The sequence below is a fragment of the Protopterus annectens genome, chromosome 10.part0 (genome assembly GCF_019279795.1).
Source record: "Protopterus annectens isolate FY-2018-M chromosome 10.part0, PAN1.0, whole genome shotgun sequence".
Lineage (NCBI taxonomy): Eukaryota > Metazoa > Chordata > Ceratodontiformes > Protopteridae > Protopterus > Protopterus annectens.
The window spans coordinates 1,753,089,728-1,753,113,680 of NC_056744.1; the positions used below are offsets into that span (position 1 = coordinate 1,753,089,728).

The 23,953-nt window shown below is 40.3% G+C and overlaps 1 protein-coding gene across 3 annotated transcripts in view; it reads left to right on the plus strand.

Moving 5' to 3' along the window:
* The window catches only part of LOC122813975, a 602,906-nt gene that overhangs the window by 160,040 nt on the left and 418,913 nt on the right, over positions 1-23,953 (plus strand). For all 3 annotated transcript variants that reach the window (XM_044086536.1, XM_044086534.1, XM_044086535.1), the window contains exon 2: positions 16,603-16,866. In XM_044086536.1, coding sequence (XP_043942471.1) covers positions 16,603-16,866 — 264 coding nt within the window. The remainder of the gene's footprint in view (positions 1-16,602; positions 16,867-23,953) is intronic.

Consider the following 23,953-nt stretch of genomic DNA (forward strand, 5'->3'; position numbering starts at 1 on the left):
GAAAAATACACATATATCTTAACTTGTATTTTAAAGCTGCACATTTTAGTTTGTTTTTCATGAAAAAATTACTCTTAGTATATGTTTTTGCTCATGAGTAAAATGTCAAGAAAAAAGTGAAAAATAGATTGGTCCACTGACAGAAAACAGAAGATCACATAGGTGACATAATTCCATTTATTGAACCACTACAGATACTTCAGCTTTCAGACCATCACAAGCCCTTCATCAGCAGTTACATAATATAGTAATTCTAGATATAGTACTTTATTATTCATCTGCTCATAGAAAGGGAGAAGAGAATATATATTTTGCCAGAGCAGTAAGAAGAATGGATCTGTACTGTCTGGCATTATTGAATGACTATAATCCAGACTGATTTACCTGAAAAAAATATGAGGCAAAATCAGAGGCAGTTGTGAAGAAAGAACTAAAACATAAACCCCGGCTACCATAGCAAGGAAGGACTATGTGTGTGTTTTAACATGACACACTAGGAAATGTAAGAAACCTCTTTAATTTCATGACAAGCCAGGGAAGCTATGAAATTTAATTTATTTCTGAATTTACAAATAAATAAATATACAAGTTTCAAAATGGCATGCTTTCCTTCACTGCAAGATAGTGAGAGTGTATGTGTGTGAGTTTGTGTGTAATTGTATGTCTGCAAGAGATAGTGGTGAAAATAATATTAGTGAGCATCTACACCAACCTCTTTGAGTAATGAAAAAGGTAAAGCATAGAATGCATCACACAACATCTAGTCTATCAGAGCATCTGGGGGCCACCACTCCTGCCTGTATAAGTAGTTAAGTAGGGGCCTCTGCCATGGGCTCCATTTAGTATAAACTGACCTGCTCAGAGGTAGGTGCAGATCCCAATATGGTTTAGTTTTGGGGTGAGGTACTATGTTTATTGTGTTAACTTTCCTCACCAACTTCAAAAGAGTGCACAGAAGGCCATTATACCTCCTGTGTTGGCTGGGAAATGTGTGTTCATTATTTCATTAACCTCTGTCAAAAATCACACCTCAGAAGTGTCACTGAAGGTCAGTGTACGATGTAGCAGCAACAACTTAGAATGCATTACTGTGAGCTATCTTCTGAAGATGGGGAAAGGAGCCATGCTGCATATGTATATCTAACAGAAGCCAGTACAACTATGTTGTTGTGCTCTATTAGTTGCTTCGCTTTTGTTGTAGTTTGACATCAGATGGATATACAAAGAGAACACAGAAGGTGTCTGTCTTTTGGGGTTAGGGCTGAGAAGGCATGCTGTGTAGCTGTAGTACAACATCAACTTGGAATTTATGACTAAAACCATTTGTCCTTTCACTTTCATCCCATTCTAACACTAAAGGGATACACAGAAAGTACCTATCTTCTTTTTAGGATGATGTGGAAGAAAGCATTCATCCCAGCTATGATTATGGTGTTCTCACAAGCATTTTTCTTCTCAGTATGTGGGTAACTACTGTTTTGTCAGCTTTCAGCATTAAACACTGGACACAACTTATTTCTTCCTTGAAGGAAAAAAAAACAATAGTGTCTTTCCTGGGTCTATGTCATTTAATCGACCTTCCAGATGTTCAAACACTAGAAGTTCGAACGGGGAAGTTCGAAAATTGAAAATGTCGAAGCCGTGGAAATACGAATTCTTTCCCAGGGAAAGAATTTGTTGGCTGTTTCCGCGGCTTCAACATTTTCTCCACTGTGGTGCGAAAGTTATGGAACGGGTTAAGGTAAGTGTGTGAGTGTGACGGACATTGGGGTTAGGGTGTGGGTAAGGTAAATGTGCGATAGTGACGGACTTTAGGGTTAGGGTTAGGGTAAGGTAAGTGTGTGATAGTGACTTAGGGTTAGGCTGAGAGTAAGGTAAGTGTGTGATAGTGACAGACTTTAGGGTTAGGGTGCGGGTAAGGTAAGTGTGCGATAGTGACAGACTTTAGGGTTAGGGTGCGGGTAAAGTAAGTGTGCGATGGTGGCGGACTTTAGGGTTAGGGTTTGGGTTAAGGTTAGTGCATAGATAGATGTGTATCTAAGGCTTAGAGTAGGTTTATTAGGTTTTTGGTGTGCTTGTGTTGTGTGTGTGTTTTTCAGAACAGCAAATTTTTTCCCTGGGAAAAAATTTGCTGTTCTGAGGCTTCGATGTTATCACATTTTGAACTTCCAAGTTTAAACATATGGTGTTCGAAATTTTGGAAGTTCGATTATGTGACATAGACCCTCTTTCCTTAGTCTTGTTTTTTTAGGCTACCACTGAACTAAAGATTGTAGAAAAACTCTAAAATGCATCTCAGTGCATTTAGAACCCCATAGCTTCTGGGGGCCTATTGGCCTCCAGATCGCCAGCTTAAGTAAATTCTTTCGTACATGATTATTGCAGTACACTATTGGCTATTGGCTAGTTAGGATGCATTGAAAAGATGTAGGATAATGTTCACAAGTAAGACTAAGTGAGAAGAAGACAAAAGTACTCTGGATAGTGTGAGGTGACAAGGATGGGAGGAAAATTTAGGGGCACTGAGGTTTGTACCAGGGAGACAATGGACAGCAGTGTAGGGACTGCCATGCAAAGTTTTACCTAGGGCTACATATCATCTACGTATGCCCATGCAATCCCATGTATATGACATTTAAAAACTGGTGCTTCTATCTGTGGTTTGCATAGAGGTCAGTCTATCCCAAAGCAAGGGGGTATGTTTTTGTTGTATGGAGATGTGGCTTATTTGTCAAGAACTGGAAAGACACAAAGGTGGCAACACTGATTTTAGGTTATGTTTTACATTTTCTGATAGAACATCAATGAATGTAATAGCTCTAAATACCATATTAAAGCACTAAAATTACATGTAGTGTATGAGGGAGTTGGATGCAAAGAAGTGCCACAGAGTAACATTTAATAAAATTCTTATTACAATCAGGTGCAATATCTGATTTTCAGAATGGAAGAGGCTGAATCTGTATAGGGAATAGTAACAAGTGTTTGACTGCAGAATGCTGTTCTGTACCTGTGCAAAAATGTTAGGAGAATGTGATTTTTTAAATTTTATTCACTGAGATCATTTAGCTGGGCAGCATCAAGTTGGATTTGTACAAATGAGGTTAAATAGTGATTTATTTATTTTCTATGAGCTCCTCCTGAAAAACAGATGTCAGATAATAATTTTACTGAGAAATACTGAACAGTCCTCTTAGGGAGTTAAGTGGGAGAAGGGCAACAATGCTACCTGCCCAAAAAAAGAGCGAGAGACCGAAAAGAAAAAAAAAAACAAATGACAATAAAATAAAGTAAATGATAATAAAAGTAAAGATGATAAAGAGTAAAAACTTGTATATAGACTATATTGTTGCATGTATGAGCAGCTGTTTTATTTATGTTATCTATTTACTTATTCTTCTGTTAACTAGGACAGATGTTTCAAACACATAGAATTTTGGTAAAAATAGATGTAATTAGAAAGAGCCCCAAATGTAACTGGAAAACATATGAGTGTCTTTAGCTGAAGAAAGCAGGATTTGTAGGATTAAGGCTAAGAGGCAATGTAGTAGCAGACAGTGAATTTGTATAGTCAAGGTGATTTATCTACTTATATTTAATACATGTATCACACCTCTCAACATCTCAGAAAAAGAAATCTAGACAAAGCCATATGTAATGGGGGACAAAGGCCCCAAAATAGGGACAATTTTTAAATATTGCTCTTACAAACTTAGAAAGTTGATAGAATAACAGATTTTTGTGTTGGTATTGCAGTTTGTCAAATTATGTAACAGTCATAGGTTCATAGGTTCATAGGTAGGTACTAGGCTATTGGCCCTAGGGCCTATACAAGCCTAGCCAAAAATGTACCCTGGCTTTCGCCACCCAAGAAAATTATTTTCCTGTGCCCCTGTCAAGCAGAACCACAGAAGTGATCCTCGAGGTGAATTTCCTATTACCCATCCAATCATCAAGATTTTTCTTGAAGAGTGCTAATGAGGAGCTCTGTTTGACATAGATAGGTAGTCTGTTCCAGAGTATGGGAAGTCTCTGGGACAGGAATCTATCCCTCCAGCATGTTCTGTTTATTGTGGTGACAAGGTTTAGGTCCCTAGAGCGTGTAGCTCGGAGGGATTGGGATTTCTTTAAGTGGAGCATGTCCAACATCTCTGGGTTTGACATAGCTTTGTATGTTAGGCAGAGATCGCCTCTGAGTAGACGATATGCGACGGAGTAAAGCTGGAGTTTTTTGAGACGGTCTGCGTAAGGCATCTGTTTGAGGCCAGTAATCCTCTTTGTGAGGTATTTTTCCGGCCCTTCCAGTTGTTGTAGATGTCTTGTGCGGTACATACCAAAAGGGGCATTGTACTCTATAATGGGTCTAATGAGTGATGAGTAGAGGGGAACAATGACCACTTTTTTTCTGGATGAGAAACCTTTTGTGATGAGGTGTGCCACGTAGAAGGATTTCCTGACCACTTTGGCGATGTGATTATCAAAGGAGAGACTACTGTCCACCTGTGTCCCAAGGTCTGTTATCACACTTTCGGTGTTAAGTAGACTACCGCCTATGTGGTAGTTCATGGGTACAGAATGTTTACCAAAGGGGATGACAATGCACTTTTTGGCATTGAGCTTGAGACCATGTCTTTGACATCAGGCATCTGTCTCAGTGAGGCCCTTTTGTAGGATGTCCACATCATTAGGAGTTTCAATTATGGCTCCTAGTTTGCAGTCATCTGCGAATTTAGTTAGCCAAAGACCTTCTGTGTTAGCCTGTACTTCAGAGAAGTAGATAACTAACAGGAGAGGACCCAAGACTGAACCCTGTGGTACTCCACTTGTCACTGGTCTGAAGTCTGATTTGGAGTCTGCTACTTTCACAGTGTGGGTTCTTTCAGTAAGCCAGTTAGCAACCCATCTTGTGACATAGGGATTTATACCTAGTTTAGTGAGTTTATCTATAATTCCAGAGTGGGGGATGGTATTGAACGCCTTGGCGAGATCTAGATAGGCTGTGTGAACCACCTTACGCTCATCCATGGCCTTGGTGACTACTTCAAAGAAGTCTATCAGGTTTAGGAGACATGATCTGTCTTTTACAAACCCAAACTGTGTGGGGTCCAGGGTTTGGAGATCTCCAATGTCTTTGTTTATGAGTTCCATGATGATACGTTCCATGGCCTTGCAGACAAGGCTCGTCAGGCTAATGGGGCGGTAGTTCCTGGGGTCTGTTGTGGCCCCCCCCCCTTTGTGGTGTGGGATAACTGTCGCGGTGCACCATTCAATGGGCACAAAGCCTGAGGTGAGGCTATGATTGAACATGGTACTTAGGTGGGGTGCCATTTCATTCTGTAGTTCATGTAGAAGGCAGCCTAGGATGTTGTCAGGTCCCATGGATGCTGTGTTCTTGGCTTTGGAGAGTGAAGGTTTTACCTGTGCAGCCGTGATTACAGGAACATTGCATTCTTCCAGTATAAAGATGGGCCCTTTAGGGGGTGAGAGGGGGTTAAAGTTAGCACTGAACCTATCTGCCAGGATGTTGGCAATATCAGTTGGTTCTGTATATTTAGTGTCATTGTGCTGTAACTCAGAGCAGATCTGAGTGTTGCCATTGAGATTTTTAACATAGCTATAGAATGCTTTGTGGTTGTCTTTAGAATCAGTGGCAATTTTGTTTTCATAACTAGCTTTGGAGGATTTTATGAGGGATCTCAGCTTCTTACTGAGGCTGACCAGGGAGTTCCTCCAATCATGGGATTTTACTCTTTTTTTGCAACAGTTTCTTTCTTCTGTTGTAGAGTTTGTTTATGGAAGAAGACCACCAGATTGGCTTCCTTTTTTTGGAGGATAACATCTTGGTTCTGTTAGGGATAGCACGATCCATGCACTCGTGTAAGTGCTTATAAAGTGCATTTGTGTAGGATTCAGCAGTCGTAACTCTATTGTCCATCTGCATGGGTGTCATGAAGTTTGCCACTTCTGTCTTAAGAAGCGTGAAGTTGGCTTTGGAGAAATTATTTCCGGCTGTTTTCCTAATGGGGGGTGGGAGCGGGATGTGGATGTCTAGGGTGATTAGCTTGTGGTCAGATCTGACCAACGAGGAGCTGACCTCTGGTGTGGAACACTGGTCACCCATGTTGGTGATGACCAGGTATAGGATATTGCTGCCTCTGGTGGGGGTGTGGATAAGTTGATCCAAAGCGTTGGAATTGATGATTTCCAGAAAACGTTGAGCAAAAGAGTTGGTACATGAGTAGTTTTCCCAGTTAATGGTAGGGTAGTTGAAATCACCCATTATTAGAGTGTTGAGTTGTACCTTAATATTTTCCAATGTATCAAGAAAAGAGGAATGGGAATCCTGGGGCATGGTGGGGGGTCTGTAGCAAGCTACAGTCTGGATTGCGGTTTTGCCCAGAGTTAGATGAACTGTTACATAATTCAAGGGCTTTTGCCCTATCTTTGAGTTTGTGCAACCATGGAGTTAGTATATTTCATTTCCGGGGGAGTGTATGGCAGCATAGGAGAGAAGCCCCCACATAAAAGTTATTTTTTGTTTTACTTTTAGTAATCACAAATGTAACCTATTGGTTTAATTTGCAATTACTTTTTTCCAATGATTTTAGTGGCGATTAATGTTAATTGGCGATGAGTTTTTTTCAATGCTTTGTGTTTCGATCAAACTCATTCATATGCATGTATATATTTTCTTACTGTATGAAACATAAAGTTATGTAATTTTTATAAACATCTGTGTTATGAGTTATCTCTTATCTAGCAAAGAGGCCTATGCTTCTATGATTTGTATACTTCTGTTAAGAAAAACCTTTGTCAAGACAGCCCCTGTTGTGTAGCTTTCTGTGGATTTCTATGTGGAATGTAGGCACTATTTTAAAGCATGAGTAATTAAGTTACATAGGTTTAAGTAGTGTATTTCAGAAGAATCATGCTCCTTGTGGGAATCTGCAAGCGAACAGAGAAAGAAAGCTGTACCCCACACTAATCAGGTGGTTATGACATAGCAATACCACTGTATGAATTTTTGAACTCTTTTTTGGTTCCCCATGGCTGATCATCATCTGCACCTAGGTCTTCTCCTGATCTACCGTCTACTGGATATGACTTAGCCTCACCCAGCCAACACCTAACCCATGTCTGGGGCCAGTGAGGAGACATAGAATCCTGGGGCAGATTTACACTTCTTCTGAGGGGTGTTTTTTCCTAATTCGCAACCCTTGTGTGCTCCTTTGGCATTCCAGAGGTTGACATATACTGTATGGTGTCTCAGCTGCACCTTGCCATGTGTCTAACCCAGAACCCTGTCCCTTTCAGGTAACAAATATTATGAATCCAGGGATCTACTAGATGGTGCATCTGAGAGCATTAACTACCCCTCCCCATGACAGTGACATCAAACATTCAAACTGGTAATCAAACCCAGATCACTTATGCTGTAGTCAAGGCTTTGTCTCTCTATGCTGCCAGTGCAGGCACCTGCATGTGATCGCTGTAGTAATGTGTGACTGGTATTATGACATGGCTATAATGCCATAGCATTAGTGTACTTATATGTGATTAGCAGTATCATGTACCAGTAGTACCATGGTACGCAAATGTGACATTGTTGTAATATGGTTCTCGTGCCATGCCATTAGTACAGCACCATAAGAGGGCTTCATAATGAAAGTAGGAGACCCATAATCCCAAGTCACACACCTATAAAAAAATGCAAGTTACACCTAATTACATTAAGTATTGAAGCTTGTTCTAAACCTGTGAAAGTATTTGTGCAGGACTCCTATCCCCAACTCCTACTACTTATATTTACTAGATCTGAGATTACCAGAGCTTGGAATAATGGCAATAGTTTAAGGTATATCATTTCAGCAGAAGCACATGTTTTGTCTTGTAGTTTGAGAATTACAACTTTATCCTCACTAATTTTAACTTTAAATTTAAATTTTAAATTTTAACTTTAATCACTCACATAGGTCAGAAAATCAGAACCTGCTCAAAATCTACAAACCTTTAAGGGCACTGGACACTCTCTGCTATCCTGCTTCTTAGCTAAACTATGGAACTCTCTACCTCCCCCGTTAGAAATACTCCTAACCACTTTAACTTTAAATGCCTCCTCCTTTCCTACCTATCTTCAAAGTGTGAAAGCCCTTGCTCCTTCCCCGCATAGAACCCTCCTATATCAAAACCCACCTTCTAACTCTGTGCATCATTTCTGTACTGAAATCATTTGCCTCCTACTCTTCCTTAACCTCCATATTTTGTTAATAGTTTATTTCCAACAATTTATTGTCCTGAATTGTAATTCACTGTTAATGACCCTTAGACTGTACTGTTGCTAGATTTTTACTGCTATTATTGTGGAATGTAAAATTTCAATTCTAATGCACTGTTAATGACTCTTAGACTGTACAGTTGCTAGATTTTTTTATTATTATTGTAGAATGTAGAATTTTTTTTACTGTAGAATGCTGCATAAAGCTGTATGACTTATTTCCTTTGTACGTGTATATACTAATAGGTTTGTCATTGTTACTGGAGCTTTTCTCCTCGGGGCTCCACTGCAAATGGGCTCATTTTAGCCCCAGTGGACTTCCCTGGTCATTAAACTGAAATAAATAAATAAATCCTCACAAATTCAACAGTATCCCCATTATGATTTTGTTATTATGTAACATTAGTGTCATGCCATTGGTACAGAACCATACTGTCAATGTTCTGACAATTTACCACTGCCACAGCACTAGCATGATATACTGTGAGTGGTGTTATGACATAACACTAGTGGCCTATCATCAATGCAGTACCATGTAAATGGGGTCATAATGCAAATTTACTGCAATGACTTTGACACAGAACCATATGAGTAGCATTGTGATAATACATTAATGCATACTTGATTAATGCATACTTGATTTCTCAGTTTGTTACTTTTAAAATCTGTAATTGTTGCAAATTGTTTGTGTAGGCTGTGATAGCCGATTTATAGCATTTATAAGTGTTTACTGTATCTGTTTCTGCTTGTTTTCTGAAAAAAAAAAAAATATCACTTGTTTTCCTTACTGAGCTAGATTAGTCCAGTTTCAGAGCTTGCTGATCCCTGGACTTTGTTTGCAGTTCCTGTTACTGATTCTTTGCCTAATTTGGAAGAGAGGAAGTTCCCTTGCTTACCAGTGGGAGTGGGAAGCATTGAGCTGCCTGTTGGTCCAGTTTTGTGAGGTTTCAGCCAGTAACTTGTAGTCTATTGGTCGTTTTGGGCCAGTTCATAGCTTCTTTCAGCCCCCTGATATAAAACACGCTAAGCAGCGTTTTTATGGTTTAAGCTTAAATTTAGCGGAGCTGCCTACCGTTGCACACTAGGGCAGCGCCGGTTAAGCAGATTTAAACTATTAGGGCTACCTAAAGTCCACTCTTCAAATTTTCCTTAAAACTACCCTCCTCGAACTGTACTACTGATCTAATCTGCATACCCTATAACTATAAAGATCATCTCTACCTGACTCCGAGTAGACTATTCTTTATCTGTTAAACCTAGCACTTGCTCCTATAGTACATATCACCTTAATACAGCACTCTTGTTATAGATAGTACCCCAAAAGCCCATTTCTCGGACACCCACATCCCCGGAATCTCTTTTAAAGTTTTTTTGTCTATTCCTTCTAGCATGTCGAGGATCAGTTGCTAGTGTCCTCTCCTGCTCAGCTGGTGAACCTGGGAATATTGAGGCAATGTTACAATTGCCTCATGTACACAGACAACCCTCTCCTCCTCCCACAAAACACAAATACATGCGAGATGCAACTATACGGCCAAACTGGAGGCTGAGCTCTCTCAACATAGGACTGGCAAGACCAGACAGGAGGAGAAGGTTACCACACACACTATAGACCCAGTCTCACATAGTACCATCACAACCTCAAATCATACACATAAACACACAAAGACATACTCGGTGGCTCTGAGCAAAAATCTACCAAAACAGCAGAGGCCACCAAAGCAGACACCCAAACAACTACCATCTCAGAACACAACACCTGCAACACATAGACCTCACAGTCAGAGTGTCAAACAGTCACAGCCCTTAAGGCCAAACACAATGCCAGACACACTAGTCATTGGTGACTCCATAGTCAGACACACTGGCGTCCGCTCACCAGACTGAGTAAGGAGAGGGTCACAGTAAGCTGCCTGTAGAATCCGCCACATAACGCAAGCACTCAGGTCTCTCAACAGCAGGTACAAATACGACTCAGTCATTGTCCACGCTGGTGTAAACTACATGAAAAGAGACATTGAGGAGCTCTCTGATTATGTAGCCCAGGCAGGTATGACCCTGACCTTGAGCAGTATCCTACCTTCACCAAGAATGATGCCACAATACAGAGATAAGATGATCAGCTTTAACAATTGGCTTAAACTCTGGTGTCATTCAAAGGGGATCCGATGTCTGTCTGCCTGGGATGACAGGCTGGACAAGCCATGCTGCTTAGCAAGGGGCGGCTTGCACCTGTCACCCTGGGATTCTGGATATTGGCATAGTGCCTTTTTAGGCAAGGCTCAAATTCTAAACCTACCACCCTAGAACACAAAATGGAAAAAGCTAAGGGTAATGCTGCTCAATGCCAGAAGTCTCAATCTCAGGCCCTTCTCAGTATGGAGAACATCGATGTCTGTGCTGTGACAGAAACCTGGTTCAAGGCTCCTGAGAGCACCCCAGCACTATCAGGTTTTACCTCATACCATGCGTTCCCCAAAATCCGGACAATGCCAAGAAAGGAGGGGTATCCATATTCATCAAGGACACCCACACCTCAAGATTGGTGGCAACGATGCATCGGAGACCATCCAGGTGCAATTAACCATAGGCAAGACTGCTCTGCAAATTGTAGCATGTTACAGGCCACCCTCACAAACTCAGGAACCTCACATGGCTTTCCTGAAAACACTGAGGGATAAATGTATCTCCAAACACCATCATACTAGGTGACTTCAATTACCCTAATATAGACTGGGAACACTACTCAAGCCCAAATACCCTAGCCCAAAAGTTCCTGGAATTCATAAACTCAAACGCCATGGAACAACTGGTCACCATCCCACAAGAGGAGAAAACATACTTGATCTCATCATCACAAACATGGGAGCACAATGTTCAACACCGAAGTATACCCCTCACTGGTGAGATCAGATCACAAACTAATCTCGCTGGAGGTCCTCATCCCACCCCACCTGAAATAAAAAGACCACAGTAAAGAACTTCAGCTGACTTCACACTTCTAAAGACTAGTGTGGTCTTTTAAGGCCCCGAGCTGGCGGAAAACAGTACCCAAGCCGCTGAATCACTTACAAATGCCTTCTACCAGCACCTACAGGACTGCATGGATAAGGCAATCCCTAACAGAACAAAGACTCTTTGTACCAAAGGTAAGCGTCCAGTCTGGTGGACCCCAGCCATAAACAAACTCTACAACAAAAGGAGGAAGCTACTACAAGATAGAGCAAAATCCTTAAAGGTAAGACACCTTTGATCACTACAAGTAAAAAACTAAGAGCTCTCATAAAATCATCCAAAGCAAACTTTGAGAGAAAAATAGCTAAAGACTCAAAAGACAATCATAAGGCCTTCTTCAGCTATGTTAGAAACCTGGGAGGAAACTCCCAGATATGCTCAGAACTAGTTCAAAATGATGTGAAGATTACTGATCCTACAGACATTGCCAACATACTGGCTGACAGGTTCAGTGCAAACTTCTCCCCCCCTCCCCCCCAAAAGGTGAGATATCTATAACAAACGATTGTACCCCCCCAAACATCTCTAACGCCCAAGTGAGAACTGCTCTCTCCAAAGCAAAAACACAGCATCCATGGGACCTGATGGTGTCCCCGGCTGTGTGCTCCACGAACTCAACGAGGAATTAAACCCACAGCTAGGACAGCTGTTTAATCATAGTCTCACCTCTGGGACAGTTGTCCCACTTCATAAAGGCGGTGCCTCCACCGACCCAGGAAATTACCGGCCCATTAGCTTGACAAGCCTTATCTGCAAAGCCATGGAGAGGATCATAATGGATCTCATAAACAAAGACATAGGGAATTTGCAGACTTTGGATCCAACCCAGTTTGGCTTTGTCAAAGGCAGATCATGCCTTTTAAACTTGGTTGACTTTTTGAAACAGTCACCAAAGCCATTGATGAGGAAAAGCAGTCCATACAGCATACCTCGATCTGGCGAAAGCTTTCGATACAATACCCACTCAGGTATCATTGAAAAACTCATCAGCTTAAATGTTAACCCATACATCACAAGATGGGTTGCCAACTGGCTGTGCGACAGAACCCACAGGGTCAGCGTTGCTGGCGCCATGTCAGACTCTAAGCCTGTCACAAGTGGTGTCCCACAGGGCTCAGTCCTGGGCCCACTCTTGTTTGGCATCTACTTCTCCGAAGTACAAGCAAACACAGGAGGGTTATGGCTGACAAAGTTTGCAGATGACTGCAAACTAGGCGCCCGGTGAAACCACATCTGACACAGATATCCTTCAGAAAGGTCTCACAGAAATGGATAACTGGTGCCAGAGTCATGGCCTAAAGTTAAATGCCAAAAAATGCATAGTCATACCCTTCGGGAAAAACAAGGTTACCCCTAGCTACCACATAGGTGGCAATCCACTGAGCACAGAAGAAGTTATTAGGGACCTGGGGACCCAGGTTGACAGCAGCCTGTCATTCGACACCCATGTAGCTAAAGTAGTTAGGAAGACCTTCTACATTGCCCACCTTATCATGAAGGGATTCACATCTAGATCAAGGGAGGTCATAGTTTCCCTGTACTCATCACTCATCAGACCAATGATTGAGTAGAATGCCCCATTCGGAATGTATCTGACCCGGCACTTGCAGCAGCTGGAGAGGCCACAAAAGTTCCTCACCAAAAGGATAAAGGGTCTCAAAAATCTGTCCTATGCTGCCCGACTGAAAGAACTTCAGCTCTATTCAGTAAACACAGCTGCTCAGAGGTGACCTGTGCCTGACATACAAGGCCATGTCAAACCCAGATTTGATGAATATGCTTCACCTCAATAAATCTAGATCCATCAGAACCACAAGGGCGGGAGACTTAAACCTCGACACGGCTATTAATAGGACGTGCTGGAGGGATAGATTCATCACCCAAAGACTCCCTATGCTGTGGAACAAAATCCCGGTATATGTGAGGCAGAGCACCTCGCTGGCCTTGTTCAAGAGAAATCTTGACCAATGGATGGGAGATCGCAGATATACCCCAGGGATTACCTCAGTGTCACTGCTCGACAGAGGCACAGCAAAATAATGGGTATAGTTCCCCATACTAAAGGGGTGGCGTAAGCCACAAAACTATGGGCTAGGCTTGTAAATGCCCTCGGGCAGATAGCCTAGTATAAACCTATGAACCTATACCAGTGGTGAGTACCATGTGACTGTGTTTCTGATATGGCCATGCTCCTTGTGCTGCACATTGTGGCTGCCATTATGACGTAACACTGATGCTATGCCATCATCATAGCACCATGAGACCAGTCACATAATACTAGTGTTATGCCATCACTGGAGTACCATATAATTGCTGTCATAACAGTACACTAGTGAGATGGCATGATTGTAGTACTATATATGAGTGATACCTTAACATAATACTAATGCCATACAATCATTGTAGTGCCTTGTAACTGTTGTTATGACATTGCACTAGTGTAATGCCATGGTTGTAGTACCATATAACTGGTGCCATGACATAACACTAGTGCCATACAATCATTGCAGTTCCACATAACTGGTGTTATGACATTACACTTGTGCAACACCATCATTATAGTATTATGTGACTTGTGTCAGAACATTACAGTAGTGCAAAGCTACCATTGTAGTACTGTGTGACTGGTGCTATTACATAATGCTAATGTCATGCCACAATTGTAATACCATATGATTGGTGTTATGACATAACACTGGAGCTACACTATGATTATAGTACCAAATGATTGGTGTTATGCCATAACACTAGAGCCACGCCATCAGTGTAGTACCGCATGACTGGTGTCATACAATCACTGTAGTAACATGTAACTGGTGTTGTGACATTACACTTGCACAAAGCCATCATTAGAGTACCATCTGACCAGTGCTATGACATAACACTACTGCCATGCCATCATTGTAGTACCATGTAATTGGTCTAATGTCATACCACTTATTATGTACTCTGTGATGGGTTTTATGATATAACTTTAATGATATACCACTGGTGCAGGGCCATGTTCCTGTTATTATTAGACGTCAGTAGTAATAAGTTATTGGTGGAGCACCATATGTTTGGTCTTATAAAATCTCTGCCAATACTCTGATGCAGAACCATGTGATGACTTTATAATTTAATTCTAATACTGTATTATTACTTTAGTACCACATGATTTGTGTCATGACTTAGCACTAGTGCTGTGCTACTAGCTCAGTGCCACGACTGGTATTATGACATAGCACTAGTGCCATGCCACTAGTTCAGTGCCACATGACTGGTGTTATGGCATAGCACTAGTGTCATGCCAGTAGTTCAGTGCCTCGTCATTGGTGTTATGACATAACACTAGTGCCATGCCACTACTTCAGTGCCACATGACTGGTATTATGACATAGCATTAGTGCCATGCCAATAGTTCAGTGCTTCATGGCTGGTGTTAGGACATACCACTAGTGCCATGCCACTAGTTCAGTGCCACATGACTAGTGTTATGACATAGCACTAGTGCCATGCCAATAGTTCAGTGCTTCATGACTGCTGTTATGACATATGACTAGTGCCATGCCACTAGTTCAGTGCCACATGACTGGTGTTATGACATAGCACTAGTGCCATGCCACTAGTTCAGTGCCACATGACTGGTTTTATGACATAGCACTAGTATCATGCCAGTAGTTCAGTGCCTCATGACTGGTGTTATGACATAGCACTAGTGCCATGCCACTAGTTCAGTGAACCATGCAATGCAGTAGCAATACTGACATTTATTTATTTAACTGTTTTTAAACAGGTGGGTGGCTGATCATCAGATCCTTCTTAGCTGTGACCCAGACTTCATGAAATGCACAAAATAAATACATGAACACAATACAATGTAGACAGTACATTTTATAAAACACAAAGCATATAAAAATAAATTGAATATTTAAGCAGTACACCTTAATCATGCACAGTTAATAGAATTTAAAATGCAATAAAGAAGACAATACATATCACAAAACTTTACATGCTGTTGTTGCAGTATTTGATGTCATCAAATGCCCATGTACTGTACAATCAGGTAACATGCAGCATTAGGAAGACTGAACCATATAAGTAAAAGGGCTTCAGCCGGAGCTCATAAGTACGATGTACCAAAGAGACAGAAGTGAAAGAAATACTGTCAGTACTGAAGTGCTCTGACCTGTCACCTTTCCCTATTTTAGAGGAATATTCCTATTTTCAGGCATGATTTACCCCTCCACATGATGTTCCTGTTTTATGGGATATGTCCCTACTTTCAGGCTTAATATACCCTGTCACACAATTTTATGAATCCCCTCATCCCACACAGTTTTTAAATCTGTGTAGTAAACAAACATCAACACTTTATGATCAACATACTAGTGGCACCAATAACTTGGAAAGAAGACACATGTTTTACACCTCCCTTTTTCAGGAGCAAAAATAAATGAATGACCTTGTATGGTAGAATTTTGTAATACAATTCATTAAAGGTACACATGTTGCACTCTCTCTTTGATAATTTGGTTATATCTATCCATCATTTTTGTCGTTCTGTTTCTGAAACGATTCTAAATAGTATCCCACATTCCTACTGGAAGTGGGAAGAATTATGTGCTATTTGTTATTCAATTTTTATGCTAATTAGATGTCCAGATTTTTGGCTGGATTCTGTACTTTTTAAGGGCCTCTGTTCCTATTTTCAATGTCTGCAGGCTGAGAGGTATGTGTTAGGGCAATACTATATTAACACAGTACTAGAGTATTAGACAAAGACATAATGCTAGTGCCACACTGCCATGTGACTTGTGCTACGACATAACGCTAGTACTCTGTAGTTAGTACAGCACTTTGTTAAGGGTGTTGAAACTGGTGACACATTACTGTTACAGTACAGTGTGAATGACATTGTGAGGTAACAGTGCCATGTCACTGGTCTGCTACCACGTAATCGATATTGTAACACAGTACTAGTGGTGTGCTTCTGCTGCACTTCATTTTATATGCTCTCTTTCTTGTTTTTAGCACTATGTTTTGCATCACTTGTAAGTGATCAATGCTGTGTGGCTGATGCACTACCATGTGACTAGCGCATTGGCCTTGTGAAGTGTGATCATTTAAAATGATGGGTACCTCATTTTGGTAAACTGACAAATGTATTCTTCCAGCATTAACAATGAGTATGCACTGGCAGTAGGATAAAATTATATGTATAGATTTTTGTCTGATTGCCCTTAAAAAATAAAAACTAATCACTAACTGAAAATGGATACAACCTTTTCTGATATGCCAGATGACATTTTTTCTGTCTGTTTTTCTTTTAGAGTCAGAAACTATCATTTTGTCCTGTGGACCAGCACGGAACATTAGCAACAAAGAAGAGGTCTCATGGAAAAGAAGTAATGAACATGAGACTGTGGCTAACCTAACGATAGAAGCAAAGACTGACTTTATTAAGTTTGTAGAAATAATCTGGGGCCCAGACAGCTTTTATCTGAAAGTTGAAAACTGGAGCGGTGATTGTACTTTGATCAAATGCCGTGATGAGAATGGCACTGAAATCACTACCTACAGGGCAAACATTACAGGTCTGTTACAAATAAGAATATGTTTACTTAAGCTGTCCTTACTCTCTTTTCTCAAGGCTCTTCCACAGTTTCTGTTTGGATCAGCAAAGTACGCTATTTGAATTATTGTGGATGGGTACTAATAACAAGAACTTGAATAAACATAAAAAAAGTTCCCATAAAATGGAAAATGCAGTATTTTTCGTCTTAGTGTTAGTTTGGGTTTGATTTTTTGATGGTGTCTGTATATTGTAAGCTTCTAGAATTTTGCACTGTCTGTGAGTCTGTACAAAGTAAAACTCAGACATGGTCACGAACCTCTAGCCATAAACCTTCAATTAGTAGTTAGGTGACAAAAACATTACTCTCTAGTCTAGTGCAATTTGAATGAAGGCAAATCACCAACAGTTAAACCAACCTTAGCCTGTACTACTGCTGGGAAGGGGGGAGTAACAGAGAAGGTATTCCCAGCACTGGTGATAAAGATGATCATATGCTGAGCACCTGCAAAGTAAAACTAACAAGCAAATTAGTACCAGCGGGAAAATTAATAGTGAAATATACTTGTCTATATTGAAACATAACTTTCATTAGAAGCAAACAGCTAGCACCTGAGTTACAATTAGATGAAATTAGGTGATACTCTTCATTATGTCAATATATGATGGAGGGGGATAACTGTTTCCTGAACAATATGCTCTTTAGAGCTATACAGTCATTAAATTGTGAATGGGAAGGTGTGATATATGAATTAGTGTGTGAATGTTCCAAAACATATATGATGAAACCAAAAGGAAGTTGTTTAAGAGGATTTTGGAACGTTTATATGGCATTAAGAAAGGCCAAATGAACATTGTGATAGACATATACATGATATTGCACATAATGTGGAAAATGTTTTTTTTTAATTATTTTATTTCAGCATCCACACTATAGAAGAGGCAATGTAAAGTCCTGGTCATTGTATAAGAAGACTTATTTTATACTTAAATATAGACATTACCAACCATGTGGATTTAATATAGATATTGATTGGGCTTTGTTTTTGCAAAGGAAAAGAAAAACAATGTTTTGTATTTCTTATATATGTTTTCACTTTAAGCAATGGGTTTGTACTTAATTACTCAATAAGAGAAGCTTTTAAATGTGACTATTTGCTTTGTCAATTCATCACGAAAGTTAGGGTGTTTTAACTTGTTTCTAATAAAAGTTAAGTTTTAATATGGATGAGCTGTATCTCATATTTGCAGTTTGTTCATGGCTGGTGTTTATATAAGAACATTACTAAGCTACCCAAGTCTTCTGCCCTGGAGTGCTGCTGCCAGATGTGTGCACTGCTCACATCTGGAATATGGGGTCTCAGTGATTGCTTTGGCATCAGAAAAAAAACATTAGAAAATGACAAAGTGTCCTGACTTAGGCTGCTAGCTGCAAGTTTAAAACATTATTAGTCTTCAATACAGAGGGAAGATTGACTTCCCTATCATCCTTAACCTACTCCTGATAATCTGTAACTCAGCTTACACTGTGACAAAATATCAACATACACTTATAGCCGCACCACCCCAACCTTAGTGTAGCAACAAGCTACACTATGGAATTCTGCATCCATTTAGAAAAATGCATAGAGCTAGCAGTCCTTACCAGGACCAAGTATCAATGGAAATTTCAAAACATGCCAGCCTGGTGGTCTACCACAGTAAATAAACTGTACAACAAAATTAAGAAACTTCTCAAATTATTTATTAGATCTAAAACTCTTCTTTTCAGTGATAGTATCGGATGCATTACAAAAAAAAATGAACACTATCAGGACCACTAATGAAGCCCATGAACTTAGGCTAGCCTCTGAAACCAAAAATAATTATAAATTCTTCTTTAGTAATGTTAGAAAACCAAAAACAATATCTTACGTTGCTCTGAATGTATTCATAATGATGCCTCTTACTCTTACCCAATAGACATTGTCAATTATTATAAACAAATTTATTGTCAACTACACCCAAGACTTGTATTCAGAGCTCAAAATTATCTGAATCCTTTATTTTACCAATTATTTCTAGAGATATTTACTGAAAATGCTAACCAAGACTAACAATATGTCCTCTATGGGACTTTATAATATATCTGGTTGCTTAAATAATAGTGTTAAACATAATCTTGTGGGCACACACCTTAAACTGTTTAATTAAGTTTAGATACTAATTTTGTCCTTGATGAGATATGCACTGTACTGTGATGCTCCTCCAGACCTATCAGCCTTCAAGCCTCCTCTACAAAGCCACAGGATGGCTTATGACCAACTGTGTACCTTGGGACTCAGTGCTGGGACCTCCCCTTTTTTGGTATTTACATCAAAGATCTCCAAACAGATAGCCAAGACCACTGGCTAACAAAAGTTTGCAGATGACTGCAAACTGGGGGGGGGGTGTAGTTAAGTTATCCCATGACACCCAAATCCTCCAGAATGAAGTCCAACTCTCACTAGTAAACTCTTGGTTTACTAAAAATGGGATCAAAATACATGCTAAAAAGTATAGTATCATTACTTTTGGTAGACAATCCATATCCCCATCATACTTTATCGACAACACACTACTAGTAAACAAAAATGTAGCCAAGGATCTAGCTTCACTAAACCAAGTTCAGTAAACTGTTCACCAACCCAGCACCTCCTAAACCTCTGGAATAAACTTCCCCTGCTTGTTAAGCAGTATGACTCACTGTCTTCCTTTAAATATATACTAGCTAATTAGAAAAGTATCCACAAATTTAATGCAAGATTGACAGATATAACCCTCCTGCAGGAAGGAAGTGCAGCTTGATGGAGGGTACTGGCAAAGCACGAATTGTCATATGACTCAGTTGTCTTGGAATATCTATGGATCTCTGACTATACAACTTTATATGTACTCTTATTTATAGCTCTGCTACAAAAAACATCTGTCCAACTTGTACAAGTAAGCTGAAGTAGATGTCTAACCTTAGAAACCTTAGTTATTAAGAAAAATCATAAAACAAGCTAACTTTGCCAATATCTAAACTTTCCACGGGTGAAAAAAGTTAGCTAACATAGGCAGTAAGTTACAGAATTAAATCTCTGTGGAACTGAGAACCTCACCTGACAGCTTGACAGAGGTGTGAAAAAAACTTTTAAGGAACACTTTTATTTTATTTTATTATTTTTTTAACATCTTAAATGTAAGGCACATTTTTACATTAGCACAGCACGTTTCACACACAATGAAGCAGTGTCATAGGATTATTTAGATATTACACATTGTTACTGCTCACACTGCAACACTGCTAAGCAATGTACAGTATTCTAACCTAGAAATCCAAAAATGCAACTGATGCATACTGTATTTACTATGATTCACAAGTGTTAAACAGCTGTAAAAGTAATGTGGAAAGTTATACTTCTTTATAAGCAGTTCTCTACAGAATTACATTAGAACAATTTAATATGATCATTTTTATCCTCAGTCTGTTACCATTATAATTATTATCGTTTCCTGTTATTTTACTTAAAATGTAATACATGCACTTTTGTAACTACCTTTAGCCTGTACCATGGCTGAAAACGGTCCAATAGTGTGAATAATTGAAAATCTATATATTTTCATCTGTTCAACGGTCCAATAGTGTCGACCATCTTACTGGATCATCAAATAAACAAAGAATAAGGGAGAAGGTTCCTGGGGACTTTGGAGTGGAAGCTGTGCATTTGCCGTATAGCTCAGAGATTTATAAGTTGTGGGTTTATTGCATGCTAAATTTGCCTTGTGGGTTCATAGCTTCATACCAGGTAGTTCATCAGATAGATCATTTGTGGCTAATTATTGCAGTCCCACCACTTGCTACTTTTTCTTAAGGAATTGTAGGGCTAAGGATGTATCCATAAAGGGGGAGCAACTAAAGACCCTGGGAAATATTGCCCCATTAGCCTGACAAGTCTGGTATGCAACGCTATGGAGCACATCATCATGGACCCGCTTAACAAAGATGTAGGCAATCTCCAAACTCTTTACCCCACACAGTTTGGCTTTGTCAAGGGGAGATCCTGCCTGGCTAAACCTGGTTGACTTCTTTGAGGCAGTCACCAAGGCTGTGGATGAGGATAAGTCAGTGCATACAGCCTACCTCAACTTGGCCAAGGCCTTTGATACCATTCCGCACTCAGGTATCATTGATAAACTCACCAAACTAGGCATCAATCCTTACATCACTAGGTGGGTTGCAAATTGGCTCACCGACAGAACCCAGAGAGTGAAAGTTGCAGATTCTAAATCAGACTGTCGACCAGTCACAAGTAGAGTCCCACAGAGCTTGGTCTTGGGCCCTGTCCTGTTTGGCATCTATTTCTCAGAAGCCCAGGCCAACACAGAAGGACTCTGGCTGACCAGGTTCGCTGATGACTGCAAGCTAGGAGTCATTATCAATTCCCCAAGTGATGCAGACATCCTACAAAAAGGCCTCTCTGACACCAATGACTGGTGTTGGAACCATGACCTGAAGCTTAATGCCAAAAAATGTGTTATCATCCCCTTTGGAAAAAAACTCAGTTCCCACGAATTACCACATTAATGATAGCCCACTGAACACTGAAGGGGCCATAAGAGATCTGGGTACCACCTCATCTTCAACCACCACATTGTCACTGTGGTCAGAAAGTCCTTCTAAGTGGCACATCTTATAACCAAAGGTTTTGCATCCAGGAAGAAAGAGGTCATCATCCCTCTGTACTCATCCCTCATTAGACCAATCATCGAATATAATGCCCCATTTGGCATGTACCTGACCAGACATCTACAACAGCTGGAGAGGCCACAAAAGTACAATCACAAAAAGTATCCCAGGCCTTAAACATGTCCTACATAGACAGACTCAAGAAACTTCAGCTGTTCTCAGTCTCTTATCGTCTACTTAGAGGTGATCTCTGCTTGACTTACAAAGGCATGTCCTACCCAGCCCTGCTTGAAATGCTACACCCAAAGAAATCCCAATCCGCCTGCACCACAGATCACAACCTCATTACCACAATTAACAGAACATGCTGGAGGGACAGGTTTATCTCCCAAAGACTGCCCATACTCTGGAATAAGCTTCCCATTCATGTCAAGCAGAGCACCTCACTGGCCCTCTTCAAGAGAAATCTTGACAAGTGGATGGGTAACAGAAAGTTCACTCCAGGGATCATTCCATTTGCCCTACTGGATAGGGGCACTGTGAACTAACATCGGGTGGCACGGTGCCTGGGCATTTTTTTTGGGCTAGGCTTATAAAGGCTCCAGGGCCATTAGCCTAGTACATACCCATGAACCTATGAACCTATTTATGTTTACCTATCCAATTATTAAAGCTGCATTTGAAGAGAATTATGCTTTATTTAATCAGAAGGGAAAGTTTGTTTTAGAGGAGAGGAATCCATCTTGTCAGCAGATTCTGTTTATGTTGTAGTGGAAGTTTAGGTCTCTTACATGGGTGTTCATGTTGTCACTAGCTTTGTGAACATGTGGGAAGTCACTCAGAACAGAGTCATTTGAGTCCTTGCAAATTAGGCAAAGGTCCCCATAGAAAGCTATATAAGACAGAAAACAGCGATAGAGCTTTAAGGCTTTCTGTGTAGATAATGGAGCTCAGACTCTTGATTTGCTGGGGTCTTTCAGGCTGGAACATTTGTCTAATCGTGCAAATGCTAAAGAGCACTGTATTCTGTTGTAGCCCTAATAAGAGACGTGTAGAGAGACAGAGTAAGTAGGATAGCATCCTTGAACCTAGAAGATATACTTTTGGCAATCAGGCTGGAGAGAGAGAATTTTCCTAATGACTGTGCACACATGGTGGTTGAAGGAAAGATCATTATCTTCAAAAGTCCCCACGTCGCCAGTAATTCTATCAGTTTTGAGGGGGTGCAGTTAATGTGACATGTTCATGGGTGCATATGTTGTCCAAGGGACATGATACTGTACTTTTTTATTATCATTTAAGCTCAGATCACGGTCCAGACTCCATTTGTTTCTGTATGTTAACACCTCTTGTAGGATCTGGGAATGTTCTAAGGAGTTGGCGATAACTCCAAGTTTGCAACTGTTATCAAATGCTGTCACCAAAAAGCCCTTGATACCAGCTTTGATATCTGTGGAGTATATACCAAATAAGACCAGATTCAAGCACTGAGGGACTCAACTAGTAACAAATCTTTTAGAGGAAGGTGTGCCTTCATCTGTAATTTCTTGGATTATGCTGATGAGACAGTTTCTTACCCAGTGGTTTAGATATATTTTGTTTGATTAGCTTGTCTATAATGCCTAAGTGTGGAATTGTGCCAAAAGCCTTGGTCAGGTTAAAGTACAACATGTGTGCCAATTTGCCATTGTTCAAAGCCTCAGTGACTTTTTCAAAGAAATCTATTAATGTAAGCAGACAGGATCTTTCCTACATAAATCCAGACTAGTTTGGATCAAAGGACTGTAGGTAGTCAATATCTTTGTTTATGAGGTCCATAACGATGCATTCCATTATGTAACAGAGAAGGCTCATACGGTATACGGGAATTTAGTTTCCAGAATCAGTAGAGGTGTCACCGTTGGGGAAGGAGATGACCACAGCAGTTCCCCATGCTTCAGATACAAAACTAGATGTCAGGCTGATGTCAATCAGATTAAAAAGTGGGTCACTGAGATGATGCTTCATACTGAGAAAGATGCACCCCAGCACTTCATCAGGCCCCCCAGAGCTACTGCTTTTCACCTCTGTGAGAGAGCTGATCCTTTTGGGGGGGGTGCAGACATGATATCATTATGAGGCAAGGGGAAGATAGGGAGAGAGATATATAAACTAAGTTTATCTACTAATATATTGGCTATGCCTGCAGGGCCTAAATGAGTATTGCCACTGTGTACCATCTCAGAGCAGTGAAGGGAATTTGCTTCTAAGGTTCTTACATAACTGAAAAAAAGACTTATAATTGTCCTTGACAGAGGTGACAATTTTCAGTAGTCTTGGTAGATTTGATTTTATTTCTAAGTTTCTTTGTTTAAGTCCCTGAGTTTAATTTTGCAGCACTGGATTTTCAGTTTGTTTCCAAGGCCAAGGTGTTATTTAT